Source organism: Stegostoma tigrinum, chromosome 27, assembly GCF_030684315.1.
Source record: "Stegostoma tigrinum isolate sSteTig4 chromosome 27, sSteTig4.hap1, whole genome shotgun sequence".
In the NCBI taxonomy this organism is placed as follows: Eukaryota; Metazoa; Chordata; class Chondrichthyes; order Orectolobiformes; family Stegostomatidae; genus Stegostoma; species Stegostoma tigrinum.
The window spans coordinates 10,332,830-10,358,235 of record NC_081380.1 but is presented as its reverse complement, the minus strand read 5'-3'; the positions used below and the strand labels follow the sequence as shown (position 1 = coordinate 10,358,235).

The 25,406-nt window shown below is 43.6% G+C and overlaps 2 protein-coding genes across 4 annotated transcripts in view; both read left to right on the top strand.

Annotated features, from left to right (window-relative positions):
- LOC125464645 (E3 ubiquitin-protein ligase TRIM50-like) overlaps positions 1-10,781 on the top strand; it is a 39,244-nt gene extending 28,463 nt beyond the window's left edge. The window contains exons 5-6 of the mRNA XM_048557286.2: positions 2,775-2,899; positions 7,979-10,781. Coding sequence (XP_048413243.1) covers positions 2,775-2,899; positions 7,979-8,523 — 670 coding nt within the window. The 3' untranslated portion in view covers positions 8,524-10,781. The remainder of the gene's footprint in view (positions 1-2,774; positions 2,900-7,978) is intronic.
- A 4,333-nt stretch (positions 10,782-15,114) lies between these two features.
- The window catches only part of lig3 (ligase III, DNA, ATP-dependent), a 52,161-nt gene continuing 41,869 nt past the window's right edge, over positions 15,115-25,406 (top strand). Inside the window, exons 1-3 of one of the 3 annotated variants that reach the window (XM_059655189.1) lie at positions 15,154-15,462; positions 16,135-16,797; positions 24,530-25,102. In XM_059655189.1, the coding sequence (XP_059511172.1) occupies positions 24,547-25,102 (556 nt within the window). In that variant the 5' untranslated portion in view covers positions 15,154-15,462; positions 16,135-16,797; positions 24,530-24,546. Of the gene's footprint in view, positions 15,463-16,134; positions 16,798-24,529; positions 25,103-25,406 lie in introns of all 3 variants that reach the window. The other 2 variants (XM_059655190.1, XM_059655187.1) reach the window with 2 other exon arrangements.

The following is a 25,406-nucleotide window of genomic DNA, read 5'->3' as shown; positions in this document are numbered from 1 at the left end:
AGGGAGTTTCTGGACCAAAAAGGAGAAAATGGAGTCCAGATAGGTGGAGATGAGTTCGGTGGGGCAGGAACAGGCTGAGACAATGGGTCAACCAGGGCAGGCAGGCTTGAATATTTTGGGAAGGAGATAGAAACGGGTCGTGCGGGGTTGGGGAACAATGAGTTTGGAGGCTGTGGGTGGGAGGTCCCCTGAGGTGATGAGGTCCTGGATGGTGTTGGAGATGATGGTTTGATGCTCGGGGGTGGGGTCATGATCAAGGGGAAGGTAGGAGGAGGTGTCGGAGAGTTGGCATTTGGCCTCGGCGATGTTGAGGTCAGTGTGCAATACTACCACTGCACCTCCCTTGTCTGCGGGTTTGATGGTGAGGTTGGGGTTGGAGCGGAGGGCTGCCCGTTCTGTGGGGGAGAGATTGGAGTGGGTGAGAGGGGTGGAGAGTTTGAGGCGGTTGATGTCTCGACGGCAGTTGGAGATGAAGAGATCAAGGAAGGGTAGGAGGCCTGGGGGTGGTGTCCAGGAGGAGCACTTGTGTTGGAGGCGGGTGAAGGGGTCACTGGTGGGCGGGTTAGGCTCACGGTTAAAGAAGTAAGCGTGGAGGCGAAAGCGGCGGAAAAACTGCTCGATGTCCAAACGTGACTGGTTTTCGTTGATGTGTGGGTGGAGGGCGACAAAGGTGAGCCCCTTGCTTAGGACTGACTCTTCATCCTCAGTCAGTTGGAGGTCTGGGGGGATGGTGAAGATTCGGCAGGGCTCAGTGTGGCTGTCTTCTCTGGGGTTGCTGGCTGTGGAGGTTGTGGTCGGAGCAATGTAGTCGTCAGCTGTGGGCGGGGTTCCGTCGGCGTCGGCTGTGAGCGTGGCTCCGTCGGCTGTGGGCGGGGTTCCGTCAGCTGTGGACGTGGCTCTGTCGGCTGTGGGCGGAGCGGAGTGGGCGGCAGCGGCAGCTGTGAGGGTGATTTGTGTGGTGTTGGTTTTGGAAGTGGAGGCGGTGACTGCAGTAGCGGTCGCGGAAGTGGTGTGCCCGGCAGTGGCGGACGTGACGTCTTCGGTGGGGTCACCAGCCGTGTCCTCATGGTCAATGGCGACGGATGCATGGTGGGGGAGGGGCAGGGACAGGCTCGGGATTTGGGAGGTACAGGAATCCTGTTCAAGGTGGCAGGAGCCAGTGAGTTTGTAGTACTTACGATTTTTGGTGCCCAGTAAAGCTGAGTAGAACTGGGTGTTCAGTCTGTGGATCCTGCAGAGGATAAAAAAACAGCAGAGGTCCTTTGCAGGTCTGGGAGAGGGTGGTTCTGAGCTGGGCAGGCTGGATTGCAATGCCTAAAGATGCCGGCGCATGGCCACGAGTGTCTGTTTCAGGACTCGCAGGGAGAAACGCTTCTGAAGGGTCTGGATGTTCTGGGTGTAGAGGTGGTCACGGTTGGGGCCAAATTGGGAAGGCTGAAATGTAGACTGTAGTCCCTTGGGGATGATCTGGTTCCGTAGGCAGGTGCTGAGAAAGGTGATGTGGCTGTGGTACCTGGTTTGCTTCAGGACATGGTCGAGCAGTTTCAAGGCCGAAGAGATTACAAGAGAGTTGCAGTGGGAGGGAGATTCCCTGAGGTTGGTCTGGAGGGAGGAGGGTAACTTCTTGAGGTTAGGCATCCCTGGAAGAGGCTTCGCAGTGAGGTTAAAATTGTATCAGTGAGGAACCCTGCAGCCTTTGGTATCAATGTGGACTTCACAAGCTTCAAAATCTCCCCTTCCACCACTGCATCACAAAACCAGTCCAGCCTGTCTCTGCCTCCCTAACCTCTTCTTCCTCTCACCCATCCCTTCCTCCCACCACAAGCTGCACCTCCATTTCCTACCTACCACCTCATCCCGCCTCCTTGACCTGTCCATCTTCCCTGGACTGACCTATCCCCTACCTACCTCCTCACCTATACTCTCCTCTCTACCTATCTTCTTTTCCCTCCATCTTCGGTCCGCTTCCCCCTCTCTCCCTATTTATTCCAGTTCCCTCTCCCCATCCCCCTCTCTGATGAAGGGTCTAGGCCTGAAACGTCAGCTTTTGTGCTCCTGAGATGCAGCTTGGCCTGCTGTGTTCATCCAGCTCCACACTTTGTTATCTTGGATTCTGCAGCATCTGCAGTTCCCATTAACACTGATCGTTGAGTGTATGTTCTGAAGAACAGTCATGGTGGACTTGAAACATTAACTCTTTCTCTCTCCATAAATGCTGACAAACCTGCTGAGTTTCTGGAGCATTCTCTGTGTTTGTTTCAGAGTTCCAGCATCCACAGCATTTTGCTTTTAGTGATCAGAGATAATGGGAACTGCAGATGCTGGATAATCCAAGATAACAAAGTGTGAAGCTGGATGAACACAGGAGGCCAAGCAGCATCTCAGGAGCACAATGATGAAGGGTCTAGGCCTGAAACGTCAGCTTTTGTGCTTCTGAGATGCTGCTTGGCCTGCTGTGTTCATCCAGCTCCACACTTTGTTATCTTGGATTCTCCAGCATCTGCAGTTCCCATTATCACTGATCGATATTAAGATTGTTTCAGAGATAGTAGGAACTGCAGATGCTGGAGAATTTGAGATTATCAAGTATCTCCTGCTAGTTAAAGATTATGAGTCACTTCAGTGAAAAATACTTGCCCTATAGTTGTAGATTCAACTTTTTCAATGACTGGCTCAAGCGTAACTTGCTGCTGGCTGTTCACGAAAGTGTGTAGCTTTACAAACTAACACAGTGGTGTATCTATTAGCAATTCATCCATTTGTGATTCTTTTAGTTGCAAACTGGCGACACAGCCACAGTCTGACAAAGCCTTCAGCACAATCTCCTTCAAACCTGGCTTTAGAGATGATGATATCAAACTGACCGTCTGGAAAAAACTGCAAAAGAGAATTTTACCAGGTGGGTTTGAATGGTGGACTCGGTATCAGATAGTTTTAGTCAAGAGATTTTGTTACCAGGTGGAATTATGTAAAATTATCTCTTCGCAGCCAAATGTGAGTAATGGCATTAATATGTAATACAGATGACCATGAATAGAGATTGTTACTAGGTTACAAATAGAATTTACAGATTAGGTTATTTATCAGAAAGTATGTTTATGTTAGTTTATGATCATCACTGTCTCCTGAAAGAATAAAAGAACAAGATGAATTGATTAGCTAAAATGTTAGTGCTTGTACAGAGCATAAACACTGGTTGTGGCATTGAATAAATGCCCATTTAATCATCCCTGTCATCCCTATGTCCACAGTTTCTTTCTCTTGTCACTGCTGTGCCCAAATCCTCAAATTCCACTCCTGAAAGTAATATGGAAACACCATCAACAGGTGGTGATATTGAATCAGTATGATTCAGTGGTTCAGGGGCAAGACTAAGATCCTTGGGCTGGAGAGAAATAAGTCTCTGTCACTGTCAGCGTCATCCAAATGCAAATTTAACCCAAAGGGCATACAAGACAAAGACGAGGAGGAATTTTCTTCTGTCAGAGTGTACAGAATCTGCAGAATTCTTTATAACAGAAGGCAATGGAGGCTGTGCCATGGTTTTAATCAGGGGAAGGGTAACGGGATCATGGATTAAGGGAAAAGCCAGGAAAATAGAATTGAGGATTATCAGCTATGCCACGATTTCACTGAATTGCAAAACAGACTCAATGGGCTAAATCGCCTCCTTCTGCTCTCGTTGCTTTTGGTCTCTTAAAGAAACATTATACCGTGTATCACTATATGGACTTGTGCGATGCTATTGAATAGGAAGGCAAAGCACTAATTCAGCCTGCTTAACTTTAGCTAGCACCACTCAGACTCATTAAGGGCTGTGCCCCTGAGATGGTGCAATCTACATAGCTGTTCTACCAGTAACTGAACAACGAGATCAGTTCTGAATTGGGAACAGCTTTATGTTTCTCTCTTTTGCTTGCTTGGAACTGATATATTCTGAACTCATTCCAAAATTGAGTCAACACAAAAAGCTTTTTTAATGACTTAAATGTGTATTTTATTCTACCTCAGATGAGAACTGAAATCCTGATGAATTTTCCTCTCAATAGACAATAGACAATAGGTGCTGGAGTAAGCCATTCGGCCCTTCGAGCCAGCACCACCATTCGTTATGATCATGGCTGATCATCCACAATCAGTATCCTGTTCCTGCCTTATCCCCATAACTCTTGATTCCACTATCTTTAAGAGCTCTATCCATCTCTTTCTTGAAAGTGTCCAGAGAGTTGGCCTCCACTGCCTTCTGGGGCAGAGCATTCCATATATCCACCACTCTCTGGGTGAAGAAGTTTTTCCTCAACTCTGTTCTAAATGGCCTACCCCTTATTCTTAAACTGTGTCCTCTGGTTCTGGACTCACCCATCAGCGGAAACATGCTTCCTGCCTCCAGAGTGTCCAATCCCTTAATAATCTGATACGCCTCAATCAGATCCCCTCTCATCCTTCTAAACTCAAGTGGAGACAAGCCCAGTCGCTCCAATCTTTCAACATATGATAGTCCCACCATTCCAGGAATTAATCTCGTGAACCTATGCTGCACTCCCTCAATAGCAAGAATGTCCTTCCTCAAATTTGGAGACCAGAAATGCACACAATACTCCAGGTGCGGTCTCACCAGGGCCCTGTACAGCTGCAGAAGGACCTCCTTGCTCCGATACTCAATTCCTCTTGTTATGAAGGCCAGCATGCCAATAGCATTCTTCACAGCCTGCTGTACCTACATGCTTGCTTTCATTGACTGGAACACCTAGATCTCGTTGTGCTTCCCCTTTACCTAACTTGACTCCATTGAGATAGTTATTTGCCTTCGTGTTCTTGCCACCAAAGTGTATAACCACACATTTATAGTGTATAACCACACTCTCCTCTCAGAGTGCCCAGTAGAAATTGGAATTTAGATAGTTATTCATGTTCTGGTAAGATGGCAATGGAGTAGGACCTCTGAGCCCGTCCACTTTTCTTTCTGTGTTTTTTTTCTCTCTCTTCTCTCGTGTCTTTTCTCTTTTTGTCTCTTTTCTTATTCTTACCGCTTGCTGAAGAGCTTGGTCGCAGGCATTGGTGGACTCAAGTAGGCCCAGCAACATGGACTTGAAACAACGGTGTCGGAGGTGAGTTTGTGTACCCAGCAGCTTCTGCATCAATGAGGCAGTCCTAGCACCGACTCATGGCTGCTGCAGCAAAAGCAAGTTTGGGTTCCCAGCGATGTCTCGCCTGGCACATGGAGGTGGTGGTGGAGGCAAATTTGAGCCCGTCATGAGATCCTGTGGCATTGGCAGCAGCTGCATTGGCAAGGTGGGCTTGAAGCAGACTCATGACAGCAGTAGAGCCTAGTTTGGGTCAGTGGGTACTCAGCAGCTTCTGTGCTTCTGCATTAGCCAGGTTCATCAAAGACTCATAGTGGCAAGGGCATCGATGGAGACGAGACAGCGCTGATGAGTGGTTACTCTCATTCCAGTGATGGCAGCCCCATGAAGGAGACTTATATCTAGCCACTCGGCCGATGGCCCATGATCGAGCACTTAATAAGAAGCACTGTAAAGTTGAACACTTTTTATTTCTTTATTTTCTGCCTTTATTTTCTAAGTTTTGGTTTATTTTCCGGGTTTTAAGATGGCACCAAAGAGTGGCGGCACTATACAACACTTTTCACTGCATTTTGTAACAAAATACATGTGACAGTAAATAAACAAAATCAATAAATAAATCGAATCAAATCAAATTTTTTCCTTCACTGAGCCTGGGGAATTCCCGGCAGACCCTGCACATGATCGGACATTCTCCTGAAGAAAATAGGGTAGCAGAAACGAGTATAACAGCAGGCTGTAGGTTAGCAAGCACCAGAAAATCCCAGCGGAATGCAATAGGGGTGAAGACCTGACTGTATGTTTAATTTAGTAGCTCTTCCAACCAGAACAAAGCAATCAGAATGATTGACACCCCATCCACTGTCTTCAGCGCTGGCACACTGTGGCTGCTTATGGATATTATTTACAGAATACACTGAAGCAACTTACCAATGTCCATTTGATAGTACATTCCCATCTGTGGCTTCCACCACTTAGAAATCCAGAGGCAACAGGTCCAAACAGACACCATCACATCCACATTCCCCTTCAAAACATGCACCAAAGTGACTTGAAAGTCTGTTGCAATCCATTCGTTAACCATTGTGTATGTTTTATTTTATTCTGTTTTGGGATGAAGTAACATTTATTGCCCATCCCTAGTTCCCCTTGAGAAGGTGGTGGTGGGCTGCTTTCTTGAACTGGTGTGGTCTGTGTGCTTTAGATAGATCCGCAATATTGTTATTGAAGGAGTGCCAGCATTTTTACTCAGTAACAGTGAAAGAACGGTGATATATTTCCATGTCAGGAGGGGAACTTGAAGATGGTGGTGTTCCATCGAATCTGCTGCCCTTATCCTTCTAGATGGAAGTGATTGTGAATTTTGAAGGAGCTGTCTCAGGATATTTGGAGAATTTCTGCAGTGCATCTTGCAGATAGTATCTTGGAACCTTGGAACTGTCTCGTAACAGCATTGTGGACGGCCTGTCTCAATATGATTTAATACAAATGGGAATAGACCAAAGGCTGCTTGAGCATGCTTCACCATTCAATGCAATCAAGTCTGATCTTCGGCCTCAGTTTCATGTTGCCCATATCCTGTGATTTATTGGAAGTTGAAACATCCATCTGTCTCAGCCCTAAATGTAGTGTTGATGCAGTAAAGAATTCCACAGATTCACAACACTCTGAAGTAAAGATATTTCTTCTCAGCTGAGTCCTAAATGATCAACCTCTTATGCTGAACACTGTGCCCTCATGTTCTAGATTCTCAAGACACCAGAAACAACCTCTCAATGTCTACCCTTTCAGAATCTTGTATGTTTCTGTTGCAAGATGGTGGCAGAGTAAGATGCCAAAACTGGTGCTCGCTCGCTTCGCCCGCTCTTCTTCTTCTTTTCTTCTTTCTCTTTTTCTTCCTCCTTGCGTTTCTTTTATCTTCTTCTCCTCCTCCACCTTCTTTTTGATTCCCAGCCTCCAGCGAGCGACAATTCCTGGCCTGGCGCAGCAGTCTCCTGGCATAGCATCACGTTCTCTCGGTCTCCCACAGCGGTTTCCTGGCATGGCATGGCATCTTCCCACAGCAGCCTCCTGGTGTGGCATGATCTGGTGACCTTCCAGCCTCGTGCATGGGCCTCCCGACGTGGCATGTTGCAGGCACGGTGTGAAGCCAGGATCTGGTGTAGACTGAAAGCTAAGTGCCAGCGTGTTCTGCTGTACTGAGCTCTTTTCTGTAACAAATCTTGTAACAAAAGGAGCTGTGCCTAGATATTTGTGTCTATGTCAGCACTGTAATTGGCAGCAAATAAACTTTTCATTATACTCATTGAGTATACATGATAATAAGCGCCACTCTATTCAATGAAATCACCTCTCATTCTTCTAAACCCGAGAGAGTTTAGGCCCAATTTATGCAGCCTGTCATCATTCACTGTAAGAACCAGTCTTCGTTATAATATCTTTAAAGCAAGTAAAACCTTGCTTAAGTGGAGACCAAAACAGCACACAGTACTCCAGGTGTGATCTCAATAAAGCTGTGTACAATTGTAGCAAGACTTCTTTATTCTGAAACTTGTAACTATGGCCAACATGACATTAGCCTTCCTTATTTCTGCAGCAGTTCAAGAGAATGACACAACTCCACCCCCACCCAACCACCATCTCAAGTGCAGCTAGGATGGAAACAAATGTTGGCCTTGCCAGCTGCATTTCAAAAATTAATGTTTAAATTAAGACAGTTGGTCTACATCTACCCCATTGTAGTATCGCCAGTGAGATATGTATTGTTGTGAGATATTTTAATTTGAATGACTAACAGTAAAGTGTTAATCCACAAAATTGCAATCTGTAATTTCATATTGATCTCCAGGCCGGACCTTCTCCCCTTGTAGACTGTTCTTAAAATTTTTTTTCAGAACCAGAGGAATTAAAATTAGATCCCAGCACTGCACATCCACTTCTGATCATAACCAATGGTAGCACCAGGGTAGAATGTGGAACGTATCTCAAGCGCTTGTCATTAGTACAGGAACGATTTGACTACAATACCTGCATCCTCGCCAACAAAGGCTTTTCCTCAGGCAAGCACTACTGGCAAGTGATTGTCAACGAGAAGATGAAGTGGCGTCTCGGTGTCATCAAAGGAACTACAGGGCGCAAAGGAAAACTAAACAAGACTCCTGAGAATGGAGTCTGGATGATTGGAGTGAAGGAAGGAAAGATTTATGAGGCATACAAGAACCCCAAAGTCCAACTTACACTCTTTGTGAGGCCACGGAAAATTGGCATCTTCCTGGATTATGAGGGAAAGCGTCTCTCCTTCTACAATGTGGATAATCCTGATGAGCTGAGTTTGATCTATACATTTGATGCAGACTTTCAAGGGAAGATTTATCCAATTTTTGACCTTTGCTGCGTGGACAGAAGTGACTTAGCCCCTATCACGCTTTGTCGTGTATAAATAACTCCAACCGTACAGCAAAGCACATCATGGGTAGCATGTAACTTTATGATAAAAACTATTTTTAATCAACTTGTTCAGACATGTTGTGACACACATCTATGACAGGTAGGACCTGAACTCAAAAGTTCCAGCCCAGAGGTTGTGATCTAGATTCTCTGAACTTGCTTTATGATATCATGGAAGCTGCTTTCATGTCATACTTAATGCCTACTGATTTTATAACATGTCTTGCCGAATGAAAGGCAGTATTTAATTCCTGGGATCCCTCTTTCCAACCTGGCGGATCTCCTGGCTGGTCCAAAACACAGTTACTATGTTTAGATGCAAATTGATCTTTATTTTATTGGGCCTGTGCCTTTAAGCCTACTGATCTGTGTGGGGTGATTGTAATAAGGTTTCCAAAAGCTCAGAAAATGTTAATGTCAAGAACAATAATTAACTGCTGATAAATTTCTGCCTTGAGGTGAAAAGAACAATAAAGGGTTTGGTTTTCTATGTTTTTAAAGATAATTTCAACTTGTAACAAAGTATTGTTTGTATCACTAAGACTATTTTCTATGTTTCTAATTATGTCTGGATGTAACGTCTGTTTGATGACATCTGAAATGTGACAGATATGGCTTGGTTGCAAGGTATTTATTGTATGATACATACAAAATCCTATAAACAAAACATAAAATCTTATTGCACATAAGTAGCACATTTAGCCCATTTAACCTGTGCTGATTCCTTGAAGGACCTCTCCAATTTGTCACAATTTCTTGCTTTCTTCCCATTACCCTAAACATTTCTGCCCTGTAAGTATATATTCAATTTGCAGAGGGCTCTTGTCGTGCAGTGTTAATGTCCCTACCTCTGGGTCAGGAGATATGGATTCAAGTCCATTTTGCTCCGGAGGTATGCAATAACAACTGTGAACAGGTTGATTTGAAAATTATTATTAAATATGTTCCACTTCCCCAGATTAGTGTCATAGGCAAATATATTAATTTGCATGCAGGCTTACATTATTGCTAAACAATGTCCTTCCAATGGGGCGGCACGATGGTTAGCACTGCAGCCTCACAGCACCAGGGACCCGGGTTCAATTCCAGCCTCAGGTAACTGTCTGAGCAGAGTTTGCACATTCTCCCTGTGTCTGCATGGGTTTCCTCCGGGTGCTCCATTTTCCTCCCACAGTCCAAAGATGTGCAGGTTAGGTGGATCAGCCATGCTAAATTGCCCATAGTGTTCAGGGGTGTGTGGGTTATAGGGCGATGGGTCTGGGTGGGATGCTTCAAGGGGCAGTGTGGACTTGTTGGGCCGAAGGGCCTGTTTCCACACTGTAGGGAATCTAATGTGCTGTATAAAGCACATTGAACTTGTATTAAAAATTGCAATGATTTAAAAGGGCACCAAAGATTCTTAAACTACTGCTCCAATGCATTATAAATGCAGTAACAAAAAGTGAATTAATAAAATGAATGACTGCAAATACAATTGAACCACAATAGCACTTTGTACTGTTTTAACCTGTAGTACTCCTCAGAACTCACAGTGCAGATTATTGACTCATGGGGAAATAGAACTGGTAAAGCTGGTAGTGCTCATGACTTTTAATGAAATAATGAAAAATATTCTGTCATTGGCATAATTTAATTAATAGGCCACCTCTGTGTAGCCATCTAATTCAAGATGATGAACAGTCTCCCGAGACAAGAATGCCCAAAAGGAGAGCCTGAAGCACTGCATAGATGATCCATAGCTAGAAGTTCACACAACTGACAGGAAGGAAATCGCATAGGAGCTTCACAATGGAGATACCTGCAGGCGCTCGATTTAATACTTGAGAAAACAACATGCGCACAGCTCTTAGGGTCATCAGGAAAGAATTTAATCAGGCTGTGGCCTTCGCATTTTTCTGGTAGAGTCATGGTAGCGGTGACAGAGGGCCGGGCCTGCCTCTGGTAAGAAACTTGTTAAGAAAGCATATGGTGTTTTGGCTTTCATTAACAGGGGGATTGAGTTTAAGAGTCGTGAGATCTTGTTGCAGCTCTATAAAACTTTGGTTAGACCGCACTTGGAATACTGCATCCAGTTCTGGGCGCCCTATTATAGGAAAGATGTGGATGCTTTGGAGAGGGTTCAGAGGAGGTTTACCAGGATGCTGCCTGGACTGGAGGGCTTATCTTATGAAGAGAGGTTGACTGAGCTCGGTCTCTTTTCATTGGAGAAAAGGAGGAGGAGAGGGGACCTAATTGAGGTATACAAGATAATGAGAGGCATAGATAGAGTTGATAGCCAGAGACTATTTCCCAGGGCAGAAATGGCTAGCACGAGGGGTCATAGTTTTAAGCTGGTTGGTGGAAAGTATCGAGGGGATGTCAGAGGCAGGTTCTTTACGCAGAGAGTTGTGAGAGCATGGAATGCGTTGCCAGCAGCAGTTGTGGAAGCAAGGTCATTGGGGTCATTTAAGAGACTGCTGGACATGTATATGGTCACAGAAATTTGAGGGTGCATACATGAGGATCAATGGTCGGCACAACATTGTGGGCTGAAGGGCCTGTTCTGTGCTGTACTGTTCTATGTTCTATGTTCTAAGATGCCTCCAAGAGGCCGCCAACATCCAGACTCAGCAGGGAAGATTGTTGGTGATTGTGGTGTCAACAATCTCTTCCAACTTCATTTATTTGGTTGGCTATCTACCTGTGGTGGATAGGTAGCCATTGCCAAACTGTCCCGTCTTCAAATCACTAAGAGGCAGCAGTGAATTAGGTGGCGAACCTGATGCCCCAGGTTTTTCCTGGCCCCGTTTTAAAATCCATCTTCCTGGGCTAGACAAATTATTACCCATCCCTCCTGCACCAAACACTAGAGTTCAGAATCTGAACTGGCATGGCAGGGATTTGCTACCTTATGTACGAATGGAATGTTAAACTGAAGCTCCATCTGCCCTTTCTGGATGTAAAGATTCCCTATGCTGTTTCAAAGAGGAACAGGAAGGTCTTAGCCAATATGTAGCCCTCAATCAACATTCCCAAAACAAACTAATGGCTGTGAATAAAGCAAAGTTGAGATCATAGGTTATCATATTCTGCTCTTCTCTGCCTTTGTTTAGTTATGTCTCCATTTTTGCATTTGAAAAATGCAATAACCTTCACTGGAATAAAGCCATAATTAAACACTTACCTACTTATTCATACAACTGACAAAAAAAAGATTTTTTAAAAATTTTAAATTGGTGAAGAACACAGTGATATTTGATTTACTGGCTTCCTTTTATCCACTAAGTTTCTTGTTTCCTTGTCACTTAAGGGTATGCACTATTATTTAAAGGATTGTTCCAAAAGCATCTGCTGACTATGGCCCACCCCCTTGACCTGTCTGTCCTCCCTGGACTGAGCTATCCCCTCCCTACCTCCCCACCTACACTCACCTCTACTGGCTCCATATCCGCTTCTTTAACTTGTCTGTCTCCTCTCCACCTATCTTGCCTCTATCCATCTTCAATCCATCTTCCCCCTCTCCCCCTTTTCTGATGAAGGGTCTAGGCCCGAAATGTCAGCTTTTGTGCTCCTAAGATGCTGCTTGGCCTGCTGTGTTCATCCAGCTCCACACTTTGTTATCTCGGATTCTCCAGCATCTGCAGTTCCCATTATATCTGCTGATTATTTTTTTGTGACTGACGGCAGACTATTTGATCACAGGACAGGAATATCCCAATCCTCAACCAGCACATTCCAGAAGGTGTTAGACAGCAAATAAGAGTGGGAATCCTGAGCAATTTGATCTCACTCTACCCCTAGCTGAGACTAATTGTGGTCTACTATTGGTTCCTCCAAACAGAGATCGGGTAACTTGATGTAGACCTGAGATTGGACCAATGCCATTGCTAGTTTGTATCATCAAGTAATCTTTGTGTAAATCTGTACATAGAAACTTAGCTTCTTTTTACAAATGCCACAGGTAGGCCAGAGAAATCGCAATGTGAGAACAGTGATGCACATTGGAATCCTACCAATGGGTGGAGGTGAGATCTGACAATAGAATTTTATTTTGCATTATGACAGTAACCTGTAGTATATTCTATGACACATCATCATCCTTCAATGGGAGTTGTTATGAAGATATGCTATCAGAAATATTAATTTAGAATATCATTGTCTGGACATTTTTCAAAATCTTTGACTATTTGGAGAGAACACTTTGCAAGAAAAGGAGACTGACTGCAATGGGAAAATGTTTAATTTCCAAAAACTACAAGCTTCTTGGTTGGAGTCACTGAGTTTGCATTAGCTTCAGAAAGAGGCCACATATTGTATTTTTTGAGACTAATAAAACATATCAACACAAAAAGGATTGAACACAGAGCCAGAGAGAGAATTTAACTAGAGCAACAGCCTTCGCTATTCTCTGAAATCCCTCTCATCTCAGTATGAGAGTTGAAAACTCACTGGAAAATTCCACCACCACAAATGGAGAGTTCTGACAAGAGAATTTGAACTCAAAAAGTGAATTCAGTGAGCTAAAATTGATCCAGGAGGACACCCCAACACTAATTGTGCAACGTGACTTTGGCTTCAGACTGTCATTTGGACAAATTGTGAATAATTCTTTTTCCTGAGTTTAACAGTTCCTTGACCAAGGAATTTTGTAGGTAACAAAGCAGAGGATTTACGTTTTATTTCCCTGCCTTGAAGGTTGTTCATATGTATGTTAGTTTTCAACAAGGGCAGATGTACGTATTTGTATAATGTAAACTTTTGTTAAAAAAATCATTATAGCATTGCTTGAGCAAAATTATTTGGCAATAAATTATTTCTGGCTGACTTGATACTGAGTTAGATACGCTTAATCATAATTATTACCTTTGTTTTGAAATTCAAACTTCGTTCGGACAAATGAGAAGTGTGAAATAAGAAATCAGTTTACACCTCCTAACTGGATCACAATAGAAGTAATAGTTTAGTGTTTCTGAATTATATTTGTAGATCTGTACTCACTTCCTATTTAAGTCTAGACACGTGAGAAATGGTAAGGCCATATTTATTGCCCATGTCTAGTTTCAGAGTCAGTTGCCTCAAATTTCCAAGAGGTAAAGCAGATACCAAGGAAATAATCTGCAACTTTAACAAAATGAGTAATAGCAATCAGTCACCCAGTATTCAAGCCACCCAGTGAAAAAAACAGGCAAGGTTTACTTGAGTGATCAATGCACTCTGTGCCAAAAGTGTTCTGCCAGCCAAGATATACATGATTAAGAGTTTGCGGGTGACGGCAATTGTCTTTGTTCACACTGCACCAGATTTGCAAGCCACTCTTGATCTCTTCAATGCTACAAACAGGAGAATTAGCCTGTTCTTGAATGTTACCGCGGTCAATATAAATATCAGATTCAATTAGAATTTTTCTTCATGCCCTGCTAAACATTCTTTTTTCAACTCAATTCCATGAAAACTAATTATCATTTGTCTCATTTGCTACTTGAGGAATAGATTTGATGTATTTACATAGCAGCAGCTACATTTTGGAAGTAAAATGTCATAAAAGGCATTGGGCTGCCCTCAACATAAAGAGCAAATTCATAAGAGATAATGGGAACTGCAGATGCTGGAGAATCCAAGATAATAAAATGTGAGGCTGGATGAACACAGCAGGCCAAGCAGATCTCAGGAGCACAAAAGCTGACGTTTCGGGCCTAGACCCTTCATCAGACATAATCCTGCTTCTGAATTGGCAAACATATTTCAATTAGAAACAGAAAATGCTGGAGAACCACAACAGTTCTGTAGCACATATGGAGACAAAATCAGAGACGACTCTATTTCAGTTCTCTCACTACCTCGCTAAAAAGGCTGTTGGACCTGCTGAGTTTCTCCAACACTTTCTGTTTTCGTTTCAGATCTCTGGCATCTGCAGTATCTTTTAGAAATTGGATTAGAACAGGGATGTGTACATTAGGATATGGCAACATTTTAATTTCAAACTATGCTTTTTTTTAAACTCATTAGTGGGGTATTGCATTGCTGGTTTGTTGTCCAAACCTAGTTGTCCTTGAGAAGGTGATTATAGAATTGAATCCCCTACAATGTGGAAACAGGTCCTTTGGCCCAACAAGTGCTTACCAATCCTTGGAGCATCCCACCCAGATCCATTCCCTTATAACCTACCTAAACTACACATCCCTGAACACTACAGGCAATTGCATGGCCAATCCACCTAACCTACACATTTTTGGACTGGGGGAGGAAACCCACAAGGGCATGGGGAGAATGTGCCAATTCGGGCAGTCACCAAAGGGTGAAATCAAACCCGGGTTCACGTTACTGTGAAGCAACAGTGCTAACCACTGAACCACCATGCTGTTCCCAATGGTGAGCTACATTCCTGAACCACTGCAGTCCTTTTGGTATACATAGCCCCATAATGTTCTCAGTGAAGGAATTGCAGGATTTTGACCCAGTGACATAAAGGAACAGCAATATATCCTAGGTCAGGATGGTGAGTGACTTGGAGGGAACTTGCAGGAGCCGGTGTTCCCCTATGCAGTGTCTGCGGTCCTTGTCTTTCCAGATGGAAGTGGTGCTGAGTTTGGAAGCTGCTAAGGATCTTTGGCGAATTTCTGCAGTACATTTCGGTGCACAGCACACATTCTGCAGTGCATTTCGGTGTACAGCACACATTCTGCAGTGCAGTTCGGTTTACTGCTGCTACTGACCGTCGGTGAGGGGAGGGGACTGATTGCAGCCTACGCTCAGGGAGTTGTCGGGAGTGAGAGTCTCATGGTTATCTTGTTTCGATTTTGTGTCGGCCACAGCTCTTGAGGGAGTCGGGCCGCCCGGCACCTTTAAACGGGCGCCACGTCACAGCGGCTGAAGCAGGGACAAAGGGCGAGGGCCGGCTCTTAAAGGGGAGGTCTCCAGGCGGCGCGGAGAGCAGGCCGCAGCTTCATACCAGGTCAGTCCGAGCGGGCCCTGGCGCTACGGCCGGGGGTGGGGGAAGAAAACACCGAGCCTCGACCCAGTAGTCAGGAGAGGCCTGGCCCTAGCCCTCGGCTGAACGTCGTTCCCCCCGGGGCGGGGAGACGGTTACCACCAGAGGGCTTCACTCGCACCGGCTGGGAGCTGGTGTCTCTAGGCCTTGAGGCCTCGGGCCTCGATTTGGAGGCGGGTTCCGCTCTCGGCTTGTCCGCCGAAAGTCGCAGGCGCTGGCCCCGCGTTTAAACGGGACGGGCATCTCTTTCTCCCTCCCCCCGCCTCCCAAATTTAACCACCAAACACCCCACTCCTCCCGCTTCAATTTACAAACACGAATAAATATTAACTGCTACAGATAATGGGATCTGATCAAGTTCTGAAACTGCATTCACGGTATTTTGGTTACTCTTAAACTGGTGGGCGTGTATGTTTTAAAGCCCTTTGTTGGCAGCGTTTCTCCAGGATACTACAAAGTGTGTGGGAATGATAGCACCATGGGGCCAGAAGTCCGTGGTCACAAACCCAAATCAGGAAAGTCTGAGAAATAAACTGAGCTTTTCCTCTGCGAGGTACAAACCAAAAATAGGTTAAAGGTTTCCTAGCATCGGTGGCGACTCATCTAATTTAAAACTAGCCTTGTCTTTTTTTTCAGAAAGATCACATCGCTACAATTGAAAACTCTTGAAAATTGAATGCCCCATGCCCCTGAACCACGAAGCCGGGGTTATGTCCCATCCGCTCTGGACGTGTATAATAAATAACGTGTGAACAGGTTGCTGAGTAAATATCTAGACACTGGGAGTTACGTCTAGGCCGCCTGGCCTTGTGCTCCTGCCCTGCCATTCAGCAGGATCGTGACTGATCCTGTACCTTTGCCATTTTCTCCTGAGGGGAGAAGTCACCAGACCCGAAACGTTAACCCTGATTTTCTTTTCTGTTCTTTACAGATGCTGACAGACCTCCTGAGCTTTTCCAGCGACTTCTGTTTTTGTTCCATATTTTTCCAGCTTTCTTCTCACAATGCCTCCTAGTGCCTTTTAAAATTTTCAAATTTATCAGTCTGTGTTTTGAATATATTCAGTAATTTGCCCTCCACAGTCTGTGTGAAAGGAGCAGTATCTCCTCGGTCTGCCGTGTACGCGTGACAGTGCAGATACTGTGCAAATCGGTCAGAAATTGGCCCCTTTAAGTGCTGCTGGGGAAAGGAAAATTAAAGGTCGTGTGCATTCAAACACGAACAGCCTGTGAATGTTAGGAAAGCACTTTGAGGGAACGCTTGTAACAATATCACGGATGGGAGAATAGTTGGATAAAGGTTACGATGTTTATGAATTTTTTTAACCCCCCAATGCATGACCTCAGTGACTCCAACATTGCTTGAAAAAAGCAATATAACAATCTCGTGTAATCAGCTAGAAAAGCTCAGCAGGCCTGGCAGCATCTGTGAAGAAAAAAAAATCAGAGTTAACGTTTCAGTACTGGTGACCCTTCATTAGAACAGGAAGTTATGATTTTTTTTTCACCGATGCGCCAGACTTGCTGAGCTCTTCCAGCGACTTTTGTTATTGTTCCTGGTTTATAGCGTCTGCGGTTTTTTTTTATTGTGTAGTCTGCTTTGAGTTAATGCTTGTTGCACCCTAAATGTTACATATCGTGTCTTGCTCCTTTTGAAGTGTTTGTCAAGAGCCGGGCTGGAATTGAGCCGAAACTAAGCAGAAGCTGGTCCTTTTTTTTCTTTTGGAGCTTTCATAACTATGCACCAGGATATTAATGATATGAGGGAGCGATGGGAATGGAGAAACAGATGTCCAGTTTGATTATAAAATGTGAGGCTGAATGAACACAGCAGGCCAAGCAGCATCTCAGGAGCACAAAAGCTGACGTTTCGGGCCTAGACCCTTCATCAGAGTCCAGTTTGATTGCAGTGTGCACTTGGTTTTTTGCTTGGCCAGTTAGCTGCCATCCTTCCCTTCCTAGGTTTACTTCTATCGCTTTAATTCCCCAGTGAGTTGGTGAAGGTGGCATGAGCCATTGAGGTGAATGGCACTGAGGCTAAGCATTCCCAGTTGGCTGTAAGTGGTGGTGAATGGGCACATGATTCATTTAAGGGATAATATGATCCTGAGGTTTAAGAGTTGTTATAAGATAGATCTCAAGCTTAATAGCTCTAATTGTCCCAACATCCATAGTCTTCTGAGGGGCAAATTGCAAATTTTTAATACTCATTTGTATATGTGTTTTATGTTGAGAAGCGCGAACTGATTTTTCTCTATAAAGCCAACTCTGATTTTAGAAATTGTTTCCTTGTTCAGAGGAAAATATTTCCTTGTATTATCCTGTTGAATCCTTTTAACATTTTAAAAACTCTAAGCTAGGTTTTGGCAGCTTGCTGTATAGTATAATATGTTAAATTAAAGAATCATTATGATAAGTCAGCATTGAGGTATGTACCCAAGTCACCACCCTATAGCCTCTGCTCCATTACAAATAAAGATCTGTCCCATTGAAAATAAAGGCCAATATTTGTTCGTATTTTTGCAAGCTTTTTGTACCTATTCATTACTATTAAATAATTCATACACATTGGATTTCCAAATCTTTTTGTTTCTGTATAGGTCCACATTTCTTGCTCTTTCTTGGGGGGAGGGGGGAGAAAGGCCTCTTTCTTGAGTCCAAAATAGATGGCCTTGTACTTGTCTGGAGCAAATTTCATGTTCCATTGTTTAATACACCTTCCTACATTTGCCCCTTTAATAATGGACTGTGCCATGTTAATCAATTGGAAAATATTGACGATTTATGATGGTGGTTAATAGATGAAAAGATACCGTGGGTGATTTGGTGGTGGGGACAAACAAAATGTTCAGTTGTATGTAAGGACACTCTGGATACAAAAGAAAAAATGTTTTTTGGAACTTCTTGCACTACTTAAAATGTTTTTTCTAATTTAGTGTCATCTACAGACGTATAAAATTCTTTATTTCTTAAATCACTATAAGGTGTGGCCAATAGTTTCTGATCTCTAGGGAACATGTTCACACATTTGCTAAAAAGAGCTCTTCTGTCTTGTGAAATGGATCAGTTACCTGTTTTGAAGCTTGTTTTAGTTTAAAAATTGATAATATTCAAGTAAAGTTTGTATGAGAAAGTGTTATCTGCTCCAAATGTCATGTATGCAAAGGCTGCAACTGTCATGGGATGTCACTCCAAAACTGACAGTTTCAGGCCAGACCAAGTAAACAGCATGCAGGACAACTGAAAAGATTCTGTTCGTGTTCTGCTTGTGCTTCAATTGTATTATGTCCACTTGAAAGATAGGAAACATTTGACAAACGGTCCATCTACCTGTCTTATAAAGAAGTATCACAGATAGTTTGAAAGAACTGCTTCAATCTAGTGTTGTGATCTTGTTGTGAAGTGTTCAATTGCTGCAGCTTTTCCTAATCTAGTATCTCCCTGCTTCTGTTTTGCTTTGCTTTCACTTCACTGCAGCGATGACACTCCACGGTGGGAAGGGAAGCCCATTTTGTGCTGGTCTCTAGACTGTTAAAAGTTTCTGAGAAAGATGAAAATGCTGACCACTTCTTTCACAAAGAGTTATTTGTGTAAGATAATAATTGTGTTGCTGATAACATGCTGTATTCTTTTTGCTACCGTGTAATTCTACGATTTTAAATAAATTTGAGCTTTAGCCTGAATCCTGTGGTTCTAACATCATGGTGTTTACAGCCTGACGTTTACTTAAGGGTCAGCGTTAGTCTTGTGACATTGCTTTTCCCTTTCATATTCTGGATAAATGTAACTTTAGCATTAATTGGCCAGAAGCATGCAAGCAATAGCAAAACACTTGGCTTTACTGATATTTGGTTGCGAAAAAAATTGTTCCATGTCCTCTTGTTAATGGCAGTTGAGGAGTGACTTAACAGCTTCAGAATTTGTATGTGGCCTCAAGATGAAAATGATTAGTGTTTTTATCATCTTTAAAAGCTGACCACTGCTTTCATACAACCTCATAGGGGAACCTATAAATAACAGAGATCTAGTTGACTCTCATTTGGCATGGGAAGAGCACACATTTTGGGAGATATAGTGCCGGCTATGTTGTATGAATGGAATAGTGAAAGAGGATGGGCTCAAAGGCGAATGGAGTGTTCACAAATCCAACATAGCCGTGACTGAGAGTATGAAATAAATCATGTTATGACCATGCAGATTAGCTGTTGTGATTTTTGTCAGAGCACTTTGGGTGAGATGGAAGCTGCATTTGAGGGTCTTAACCTGGGAATGATAGGGGTGAAATTGCAAGGCAACGATATTGAGCACTTTGGAGGGGAGTAATTTCTGAGATTTAGTTGTAATTGGAAGAGCTAGTTAGCAATGATTCGAAAATGAGAACCATGCAGGGAAAACATTGAAATGGAAGTTTACAACACAAGATGTCATTGGCCCATTTTGTACATGTCAGATTGTTATTGGAATAATCTGGAACCTCATTGCATACCATTAGTATAACTTTGTTTCCTTTCTCCATCATAAGTTAATCTGACGTCCTGTTAAATGCTTCATTTCTCAACTACTGTGACAGCAAGTTCCACGGTATAACCATACCAGATGAACACACTTCCCCTCAATTCTTTATTGGCATTATTAATGGTTGTGTTGTGTAAGCAATCCTTGGTTTTAAATTCTCCTACCAAACCAGTTGGACCCTGTTTCAGAGATAGTAGGAACTGCAGATGCTGGAGAATCTGAGATAACAAGGTGTAGAGCTGGATGAACACAGCAGGTCAAGCAGCCTCAGAGGAGCAGGAACGCTCACGTTTTGGGCCGAGGCCCTTCTTCAGAATTGGGAGAAGGGAAATCTGAAATTTACAGGGAGAGGGGGGAGGCGGATAGAAGATGGATAAAGGAGAAGATAGGTGGAGAGGAGACAGGCCAGACAAAGAGGCAGGGATGGACCCAGTAAAGGTGAGTGTAGGTGGGGAGTTACGGAGGAGACAGGTCAGCCCAGGGAGGACAGATAGGTCAAAGGGCGGGATGAGGTTGGTAGGTAGGAGATGGGGGGAGGGCCTTGAGGTGGGAGGAGGGGATAGGTGGGGGGGGAAGTACAAGTTAGGGAGGCAGGGACAAGCTGCGCTGGTTTTGGGATGCGGTACGGTGAGGAGAGATTTTGAAGCTTGTGAAGTTCACATTGATACCATTGGGCTGCAGGGCTCCCAAGCGGAATATGAGTTGCTGTTCCTGCAACCTTCAGGTAGCATCGCTGTGGCAGTGCCGGAGGCCCAGGATCGACATGTCGTCTGAATGGGAGGGGGAGTTGAAATAGTTTGCGACTGTCAGGTGCAGTTGTTTAGCGCAAACTGAGCATTGGTGTTCTGCAAACTCAATGGTAGCAATGTGGACTTCACAAGCTTCAAAACCTCCTCTCCCCCTACTGCATCCCAAAAACAGCCCAGCTCGAACTCGCCGCCCTAATCTCTCCTTCCTCCCACCACCTGAAGCCCCACCTCCATCTCCTACCTACTAGCCTCATCCTGCCCCCTTGACCTGTCCATCCTCCCTGGACTGACCTGTCTCCTCCCTAATTCCCCACCTACACTCACCTTTACTGGCTCCATCTCTGCCTTTGACCGGTCTGGCTCCTCTCCACCTGTCTTCTTCTCTATCTATCTTCTATCCACCACCCCCTCTTTCCCTGTTGATTTCAGATCCCCCTTCCCTTCTCCCATTTCTGAAGAAGCCTGAAGCGTGAGCCTTCCTGCTCCTCCGATGCCGCTTGGCCTGCTGTGTTCATCACCTCTACACTTTATTATCTTGGACCCTGTTTCTGCCTTTTTTAAAAAAATTGGATGTATTTGCTTGATTTGTGGGCATGGTTAGCTGACTTTATTAACACCAGAAGGGTGATATCGGTGCAGGGAGGAAGATGGTAGTGTAGGAGTTGATTGGATTTGCACAAGTACCTGTGTGGATAGTATTGACTTTTTATTTTTAGCTTGAGTGTAGCCAATTTGTTTTCGATAAGGATGGAGAGAAGTTAAAAATGATTTGTGAGGCTTAAATGGAATTTAAAGTGATTTGTGCAGTTCAGAATTATCTTGTAGAGCCGTGGAGTTATGCAGCATGGAAACATGCTTTGATCTAACCAGTCCATGCCGACTATAATTGCAAACCAAACTAGTTCTGCCTGCCTCTTCTTGGCCCATACCCCCGTGAACATTTCTTATTCATGTACTTATCTAAGTGTTTTTTAAATGTTATTACTGCACCTGCATCCACCACTTCCTCTGGAAGTGTGTTCCACACAATGTAAAATAAAAATTGCTCCTCACCTATTTAACATCATTCTCCTCTCACCTTAAAAATATTCCCCCAGCCTTGAAGACCCCCACCCTAGGGAAAAGACATCTGTCATTCACCTTATCTGTATCCCTCATGAATTTATAAATCTCTGTAAGGTCTCCCCTCAATCTGTGCACTCCAGTGAAAAACATCCCAGCTTCTCCTTATAATTCAAACCCTCTAGTGCTGGCAACATTCTGGTAAATCTCTTCTGAGCCCTCTCCAGATTAATAATGACCTTCCTTTATCAGCGCAACCAGAACTGGATACTGTACTCCAGAAGAGGCCTCACCAACGTCCTGTTCAACTTCGACATAATGTCCTAACTCCTAAACTCAAAGGCCTGAGCAATGAAGGCAAGCTTGCTAAATACCTTGTTAACAACCCTATCTGTGTGTCACGCATATTTCAGAATCACTTCCAATGACTTATCCCCTATCGAAGTCAGATTACGCTTTCTCCTTACATCCCTGCTTAAACAAAAGCACAACATTAGCCACTCTCCAGTTATTCGGCACCTCCCTTGCTAAATTAGACCTGATGGATGAGTAAGAGAACAGGGCATTTTAGCAACAAAGTATCTTTAATAGGAGTAAAAATAAGTGTAACAATGTTAAATATAACTGATGGGAGGAGAGAAAATAAGAGATTGGCATTATTTCAAGCTAGATAATGAGCTGGACTGATAATAAAGCCTCTCTGTTACTTGTTAGTGAAAGTGAAAAGCGTTTGTATGATGTTTTCCTGATCCTTAAATACCATAAAGCAATTTGCAGCCAGGGAATGGCTATGGCTTTGTTGTAATTCAGTAAATGCAGCAACTAATTTGAGTGCACAGACTTCCGCAAACAGTAACATCATGATGGCTGTATAATTTGTTTAATGATGTTGATTGTGGGCTAAATATTTGCTAGGACATCAGGTAATTGCTTTGATCTTTGTCAGTGTCATGGGATCTCTTACATAAAGCTCCCCAAATGAATGGGGGATCTTGATATTACCTCATTTGTAACTCTGACAGTACAGTCCCTTTTTGGATTACTCAAATTGTTGATCTTGAAAGTTGTGCTTGTGCCCTTAAATGGGACTTGAGCATGAGACCTTGAGACTCAGTCAGGAGTGCGCCCCGCTGAGCCACAGTGACTCTCTGTATTGCAATGTTGAGGGTTTTGTTACAGCATTATGGCGTCCACTAAAAAGTATGGAAAAATAGGCACCCAACACCACTGACTTAGAGAAATAAACTCCAAGATGTAAATTATAACTAGCTGCAATGTGTATTCCCTTGCCTTGTTAGTTCTCACAAATGCATCACCTTTCACCGTTCAGCATTAAATCTCATTTACCATCATTGTGACCAGCCCATCTATTATCATCCTGTAGCCTGTCCTGCTTGACTTGCTTGACATCTTCATGTGATGATTAGTATTGAAAAGGAGGACCTCGAGCCAGAGAATTTCTGAAGGTATTGTATTAGTCACTTCTGGGGTAATTGTATCATTAGAGGACTGCCCTGCTGATTATTATGTGCTGTATTCAGCACCTTTTTGAGCAGTGGGTATTAGTTTGAATTGATCAAGAGGAGATCTGAAATGTGTTGTTTTGAAGGTACTAGTTGTATCTGCTGATTTGCTGTCCGTTGTTCCTGAACCTGAGCATAAACCTGTGTTGAGAGGGATACTTTATTCTTTCTCATCTTTATCCAGTTGCCGTAAGTTTCCAGCACAAGTCAGTAGCTCTCCTCGTGAAATTTGCAAACTCCAACATATGTTGGATAGCTTTAAGGCAGAAAGGGGAAATAGTAGGTAGAGAGAGGGATTTGCAGTTAGAGGTGCTTGAGTATATTTGAAGGGAAAGTTAACATGTTCGTGGGCAGCGCATCTTTGTCGAAGCCCCCCACAAATTTTGGTGCTTGGGGTTAGTGCTAGTATGGCTGAGTTTCAATTGATATTGAAAATCTGCATCAATTCTTGATTTTAAGCACCATTTGGGGGGGGGTGGGGGTATAGTGATATTCTGAATAGAAATATCATTGGAGGAATGCTGCCATATCCTTTAGTCAGAGGAAGTGTACTCCCAATCAGTTGAGATGATTGACCAAGACAAGTTATTGGTCCACATCCATATCCACACAGGACTGTCTTCTTTTTTCATGACGTAATTATTTTGTATTTGGTGTGCTAACCAAGACTGTGTTGCATGGCGCTTTATTTCTTAAAACGTGCCGCATAAATGAAGTGAGAAGATTGGAATTGTTATTATGTATGTTTACTTGTATCTTTAAAGTAAAGCACCTTAATCGTGTGTGTCAGGCATCGTGCTGAAGTGCAAACAGCCCACAGCTGCAAAGATCAGAATACACAGACCACAGAGAAACTTGCAAATGGCATGATATCCTTCTCCGGATACTAATAATCTGTCGTATTCTGTAACACTGGAACAGTTATTAATGGCATTGACTAATTTCAGGATATTGCTGGTGTGAAATATGTTGACATTTTCCACATAATAGCATAACATGCGTAGCTTTCTGGCTGTGAACAAATCTTGGGTGATCAGAGTTGTTTGTTCACATTGTTATACTTAATACAGTGATCTGGATAGAAATCAGTCTCTCCTCTGACTGACCTGTGAGTAGTGCAACTAGATGTAAAATGATGAAATGTCTTCAGAAATTCAAGGTATGTCTCCCTTTTTTATTACAGCTAACTGAGAACTCTCCATGTACAGGCTGCTTTCCTATTTAACAAAAAATTTGCTTAGACAAGAGAAGATTACTCCAGTACAGAGTCAACCAGTCGAATTGGTGTTTGAAAGCCAGCGGAGTTGCATTTTGCTTCCTGAACTTGCTGTTCCTTACCCTCGAGTCTGGCTTGTTCGCTCTTTTTCTGTACGTTTGGCAGTGAAGCAAGGCCTGGGACTGCGTGTTTTCAACCCAGTTGTTGCAACTTTCTCTTGGGTCCCTAGCTGCCCTTATTGCACATCTAAAGCAGGGATGCCCGTGCAGCGATACTGTGTGGATTATGCCAAACGTGGCACAGCTGGCTGCAAGAAGTGCAGGGAGAAACTCCCGAAAGGGCTAGTGCGGATTGGGAGGATAATGCCTAATCCCTTCTCTGAGGGAGCTGAGATGAAAGAATGGTATCATATCAAGTGTATGTTTGAAAAGCTGGAACGTGCCCGATTAAGTACCAAGAAAATTGATGACTTAACGGACCTGGAAGGCTATGAAGAACTTCAGGACGCAGAGAGGGATCTGATCAACCAGCACATTAAAGGTCAGTGTGCTGAGCATTAGAGAATGGCTTTTCATTATCGGTAAAGCCATAGTCTGGCTTAGGATGGGAAGGATGTATTTAATGATCCTGACCACTTTCCATGAGTCCTTCCAGGAAAGATTGTCTGGTAAGAACAAGATGATTTGTAATGTTTCCAGTAATCAAATAAGTCAAGACCATTTTTCTCCTTTTGTCACACGTGAGGAATGACCAGTCAGTTAAATTTCTGGACAATTCCATGGAATTGCATTGCTAGGAGTGACAGCTTCTTCTGAAGGATGAAAATGAGTCTAAGCTTTGCTGT